At 37.3% G+C, this 6,790-nt stretch overlaps 1 protein-coding gene across 3 annotated transcripts in view; it reads left to right on the top strand.

Moving 5' to 3' along the window:
* The first annotated feature begins 876 nt into the window (after window positions 1-876).
* LOC106466033 overlaps window positions 877-6,790 on the top strand; it is a 17,502-nt gene continuing 11,588 nt past the window's right edge. For all 3 annotated transcript variants that reach the window (XM_022393996.1, XM_013926279.2, XM_022393995.1), the window contains exons 1-2: window positions 877-1,064; window positions 6,185-6,322. In XM_022393996.1, coding sequence (XP_022249704.1) covers window positions 962-1,064; window positions 6,185-6,322 — 241 coding nt within the window. In that variant the 5' untranslated portion in view covers window positions 877-961. The remainder of the gene's footprint in view (window positions 1,065-6,184; window positions 6,323-6,790) is intronic.

Raw genomic sequence — 6,790 nt, 5'->3', positions numbered from 1 at the left:
TGTCTAACTATAACTAAAACACAGACACAATAACTCTCATTGTCTAACTTGTATTAAACCAACTCAGTCATAACTTACTGCCTTAGTGATTCTGGTATTTATATTGTACTCGTTTTCTACTTATTACACGAAATTTCTAGATCATTACATTATGATCTTGACACAATGACACGATTCCTCTAGTGTCTAAACTGAAATAATAAAAATACAGCTTACAATAGTATATAATTAATTATATATTTCTATATCAGTAATGCATCCATAGTTTCACTGACTCTGTTTAGTTAAAAAAAAGTAGATCCAGTCCATTTTTTTTACTATAACTAAAAACCGGTAGTAGGCACAGCACAGATAACCTATTGTGTAGTTTTGCGCTTAACAACAAGTCAAATGAACAATACCAAACGATATTAATGATCTAAATACGAATTATCTATTGTGCGATAGATATAAATGGCAGTCTTACCGTTACCCATTTTAAAAATCATTATAAGATTCATGTATATATATATATATATATATATATAAGATATGAGAAATATAACTATGTATAAATGCTATTAATTGCGTACAGTTTTATATGATATTAACTGGAATACTTGTAGGTTGTGATGTTTCTTGGTTGTGTCCCAAACATTAAAAATGATTTTGGATTTTGGAATAATTTAGTTTTTTTAGGGACAAATATACTTTAATTGCATTTTAATTATTCGTTTCAAAACTGAGTTAGACAAACTATGATCAATACATTCTGATAATATTCCAATAACACAATTTACTTTCACTGATACGTGAGATGAGTTTTGTTTATTCATATTTGACGTTACGGAAAGAGCATTCAGTTATTTTGTAAACAGGTGGCGCTCTACCGTGATATGAGGATCGTACTTATTTATGTTTTATTTTTACTTGACTTAATTGTAACTTGTGAGTGGGGTTTTACTGTTAATGAGAAAAACATATGGCGAAACTATTTCATTTTCAAAACATGCAACTACGGGCATTGAAATTTGAGTATAATTTCATCATTGTTATTTTCTTAGGATTATGTTGTCAAATTAAAGGTAAGATTTGTCATCTATAAGTTATAGTATAACATTGATTAACACTAAACGTATATGTATGAATATTACTGTGTTAGTGTGTAGTAATACTAATACTGACTGTCAGTATTATAAATATTAATAATATTGAACATTGAAGTAGTACTACTACAATACTAGTAGTAACACTTAGGCATACTACAACACCAGTGCTAAGTGCATATTTATGCCAGTAATGGTAGTCTGACTTCTAAGTCTAAATGTAACTTGCAAGTGTAAATTGTAACTATTATATTTGTAATTAACTGTTCATATATTATTATTAATAATTAACATTAATTGTAATTGATTAATTCATCTAGTTCTGACGTTGGACATGAAAAAGGTATAGATGAAAGGAAAGTTGTATAATTTAATTTATTACTTATTGTTAGATTGTTGAATATTGATTTAAGTGCTAGAACCTTATTTATCATTAAATATTTGTGTACTTGAGAATGTTCACAGAGGTGATTGATACCTTGCACCCGTAAAGGTTGTAACTTGCAATAATTAGCAAGTAAAATCAAAATGAAACTGTTTATAAGTGTGTTTATGACAGTGTTGGGTTTTAAGTGTTTATTTATAACTTTGCAGTTATTCATATACTTTGTAACCAACCAAAGTAATTAAATATTAATAATAGCTGATTTTATTATTAGGCAAGTAAATACTTTGGCATCAGGTCCAGATCCCTAGGTTTTCATACTATGGATCTTCTTGGCATGTCATGTACCAAGTGCTTTCAATCTCATAGCCAATCGTCTTTCCTGACCGGATCTAGTTTATCCCATGGAGTGGTCTCTGCATCCTACCATTTTTCAGTGGCTCTGTCTGTATTTGGGTATTCCCCATATTGATGCCTTTTGCCACCACTCTCAATCACAAATTACCTTGGTTTTGGTCCCCCAGCCTTGAGCCTTGGCTGTTGATTCCTTCAGCCAGGATTGTTCTCATCTGTTCCTTTGTGTTTACCTTCCCATCCGTTTTCCAGTCACTGGTTCTCCATCCCCCAACGTTCGTCCTCTGTCTTCACGCCTGGCTTTTGTCAAGTCCTTGACAAGGAGTTCCAGTTTCTCTTGTAGAGTAGTTTCACATTTAGCCCGTTCCATTCACCCTTCTTCTTTGGCCATCTATCAACTCAAATGGAACATTTATTGGTCCTGAGCACTGACTTGGGGTTTCCAGGCTTCTCACCCAATGATTGCTTGTATCTCTGAGTTTCTCACGTGGCTCTTTGAGAGGGGTTCTTTGGTCTCCTTGATTTCGGGTGGCATCATCCCGTACATTCCGTTTTCATGCTTCTGCAGGGTCTTTGCTTCCCCTGTCCTTTCCATGTTGATCTGTTCTTTCTGGCTCCATTGGCAACCAAAGTGTCAGTCACTCCTGGACTGAGACATTGATGTGGTCCTTCGTACCCTCACTTTACTTCCATTCGAACCTCTGTCTATGTGTTTCCTGTTTCACCTCTTTTTGAAGACATATTTCCTCCTTCTCCTGGCCTGCGGGCATCATAGGTCAAATATTTTCTCCCTCATTGTTACCAGAACCTTGTACTACTCCTCTTACCTTATCTTTTATCTGGATTGTGCTTTCGTACCGAAGACCTCTGCGGCTTGACAAGGTGAGTCCTTTTTTTTCCTATCTGTCTATCCTCTATATCTCATTTCTACCCTCGTTCTGATCCAGATAGACTCTCCTGTCCTCTCTATGCCCTCTATTGCTTGCACAGATTTCTTCCACGGTCCTTGTTCCTGCCTTTTAATCCTTTGGCAACCTTCCTTTTCCCATGATCTTTTCCCAGTTACCCTGACCAATTGGGTTTGTTGTTTGATCTAGTTGGCCTATTTCTTCTTGTCTCCTTCCCAGCATGATTTCTTTTGCATTTCCTCACATCAAACCATCACCTTACCTTCTCCTTTGCCTCTCATTCTTGTCGGCCATTGGAAGAAATTCAAAATCAGGCATGTGGATGACTCCATGCACGTTCATCTCCCACTACTTATACTACATCACTGGTTCTGCTTCTTCAGGATATTGCTTGCTGCCTGTGATTATTGTTCAGATTTTAGCACGGCTGTGACATGAGATAAACCCTCACTAATGCTTTCTTTTTTTTCAGGGGCTCCTGCTTCAGCTTCACCTTGGATCCTGCTCTGTGGCGAGTGGTGCCTGACCAGGTATTCTGTCTGTACTCGGAATGGGTTCCACTTAGATGGCTATAACCATTCGCAGACATCTTGATATCAAATCCACACCATAAGCCATGTTGATTCTTATACATTTTCCATGGCTATGTACACTCACACTTGAGATGAGGGTACATAGCCACAAGATCACTAGAGTGTAAATTCCATATGGTAATTGCATCATAATATGCCCATCCCAGACCGTATCACCATAAATGGCATGGGTAAAGTAGAAGGGGATTGCTGCCCATCCCTCCCATGCCTAGATTAAATAAATCGGTGTGGTTTCTATTTCAAAATAGGGTTTTGTGATCACCCATTGCACTGTCTCGGGTGTTGCAGTCTCTCTAGATTCTCCACTGCACTTTCCTCCCTTTCTTCCAGTGGAGTATAGGAGTACTTACCACTTACAAGCTGCTGGGGTGGTTGACTATGGAGGCAACCTGCTGGATGGGTTCCACAAAGATGGCTGTAACCATTCAGTTCAGAGTAGGGTAGTGATGTTCTGCTGGTATAGAGGGAGTTACAAGTTCCTCCGGATGAGTGACTATTTCCTGGAGTTGATATGCCCAAATGCAGTTCCCCCTCTGATTTGGTGCCCTCCTCCTACCCTCGTGTGGCGGTCAGTACCCAACAAGTGTGGTTTTGGAGATCGGGTGAACCACTCACATAAGTCCTCACACAGGTTTTGGGTTGTCCATCTTCCCCTCTTGACTTGTCTTCTCTGTTGTGGGTTGTAGAAGGTCTATGTGACCTGTTTCCATTTCTTTCCTGGGTTTTCCTTCATTGGGTGATGAGGTTGTTACCAACCTGGGGTCATTTTGGGCCAATTTCATGGTCATGGGGTTGAGTGCATGCGAATTCTGTATGACACATTCCCGGATCCCTGGCATTAGGCTACCCTGTGAGATTCTGGAGTCGATTGTTAGGTTCTCTCTTAACTTTGAGACTTGAGGTGAAGACGGTATGATCCTCATCCTACCCTCACGAGGATTTCGGTACCCAGAGAGTGAGGTTTTGGATGTAGTTGACTTACCGAGTACTGTCCGTCACGCCCTAGCCACTCTACCCATGGGACACATCATCACTTTCCCACTTTCCATCATAGGATTGAGTGACTCTGATTTCTGTTTAAGATCACATTGCTAACCTATCCTCTCCCAGGCAGATGTGCTCCCTTTAATGTTCCACCGTGTCTGGTCCTCCTGATCCTGGCGAAGAGATACCTGGCTCAGATGTGGTGCGGTACCCCTCCTCAGATCATCTGATCTGTTCCTCTCATTTTGGAGGTGTCCTCTGGACGCTTCTGAGAGAAATGCCTGTGCTTCCCTCATACCTGTCCCTCCTCCATTTCAATGTGGGATTCAAGCTAATCTTGTGAGTGGAGGGAGAGTACCTTATTGGAAGTTATAATTTTCCTAAATGAAAATGTATTTCCAGTAGGTACTTCCTTCCTGTCTTCCCCACAACTTTCCAGTGCTCTTCCGCCAAACTTCGAAGTGATAGTTTGGTAGTGACATGTAGAGGGAGTCATGTGTCAGTAATGCTCTCTTATTGGTGGAGGGATGACACATGATTTGCATGTGAGACATGTTGGAACTTTGGATTCCAACAGAGGGAGGATGAAGGCTTGTGGCATGCATTTCTGAAAAAAAGTTTCTATATAGAGGGCAGCACAAAACAAGAGAAGCTAATTTTGTGAGAAGAGGGAATTACCTATCAGAAATACATTTTCATTTAGGAAAATCATAACTTTTGAAGGCTCAGATTTGGTTTTGACTCAAAGCTGGGTTTTGATACTCATGATGGGCACAGCACAGATAGCATATTATGTAGCTTTGTGCTTAACAACAAAACAAATGAATGAACATTTAATTTCTACACCCCAGTGGTTCAGCTGTAAGTATCTGGGCTTATGGTGCTAGAAATTGGGTTTTGATACTTGTGGTGAGCACAGCACAAATACTCATTGTGTAGCTTTGTGCTTAACAAGAAACAAATTCATTTCTGAAAATATGGGTGGAGGAGGGTATTCCTTCTAAACCCCTTCCTTAAATTCATGCCTTTCTCTGCAATATTAATAATACTTATTAATTTCTGATAAATGGGGATTTGGACTCTCCCTACATCACTCTCCTTGAGATCTTACATGCTTATACAACATTAAGTAATGTAATTATTAATTTCTCAAAAAAATGAATGGGGGTGTAACCCCTGGATCCTCTAATTATGCATCTGTTTATACAACATGAAAGAATACAGTTATTACTTACTGAAAAAATAGAGGATGCCACCCCCAGACCCACACCTGCTTATACAATATTAAAGAATACAGTTACCCAATTTTAAATGAGAAACATAAGAAAATATAAAAAAAAACCAGTCAATTTGCACTTTATTTAACCCTTAAGTATCAAGAGATTGGTGGTGGTTGCTGACAGCCAGTTGCCTTTCATCTAGTCAGCAGTTCAAAATTATGTAGATTTGTTCTTAATAACAAATAAGCATACTGACAATATTTTGATTACTTGGATAAGTGGAATACTGAAGGCAGTTAATAATTAAAAATCCTACTTTCAACTAGTTGAATATTTTAATGACAGTCAGTTTAATTGTAATTTCAATTAATCAGTTGTTGGAATAATTGAAAAGAGTAATAATCAGAACAACTAATTTCAGTTAGTTGATTACTTTCATGACATTAAATGATTAATTGAAATTTCAATTAGTTCCAGTAGTTTACAAAACAATTGATGTAATTGTTGCTGAAAGGTAATTGATTAATTCACCTAGTTCTGATGCTCTACATGAATGAGGTATAGATAAAAAGAAAATTTTAGAATTTCATATATTGCTAGAATTATAATATTAAAATTGCTTTTATTAAATTCTAATATTTTTTATATTTTATAGTTGGAGTAAGCCATATTGGAGAGAAATGCTTTTTATCTGCATTTTGCAGAGCAAGTAACTCTTACTGTGATAAAGAAGGAATCTGTAGATGTAACCCTGATTATCCTATTGAAGTTGATCGTCATAAATGCAAGCAAGGTTATGTTTTTTGTTTTCATGAATGTTTTGTTAATTTATAATTTTGTGATGTATGTGTGTGTGTGTGTGTATAATCATAATGTGCCAGTTAATTAATACATGAACTAATACACAGGAGTTCATGAGGTTTCTTTTATTTAGGTTTAAAATATTTCAGATGATAGTGACTTCAACAGAAAATTGATTCACGTTAAAGAATATCGGTGTATGTAACAGTTTAAAACGTAAAAATTTTAAAAGCAGCACACTTTCCCACATTTCAGAAGTTTTTTGGTGGAGTGAAAGTTGAAATTATATGAGATTTCAATCCATGACTCTACCAACTAAGCAGATGTTATTGACAATCAAACCACTAGGTTTTGATTGCTGTCACTCCCCCCCTCCCACCCACCATACACACACACACACACACACACACACACACACACACACTAGTAGTAGTAAGTTAAGTAGTTAGTTAAGTTAGGT

The sequence above is a fragment of the Limulus polyphemus genome, unplaced genomic scaffold (assembly GCF_000517525.1).
Source record: "Limulus polyphemus unplaced genomic scaffold, Limulus_polyphemus-2.1.2 Scaffold2130, whole genome shotgun sequence".
Lineage (NCBI taxonomy): Eukaryota > Metazoa > Arthropoda > Merostomata > Xiphosura > Limulidae > Limulus > Limulus polyphemus.
Note: the sequence above shows the minus strand (reverse complement) of the source record. Positions and strands in the feature narration are given on the sequence as shown.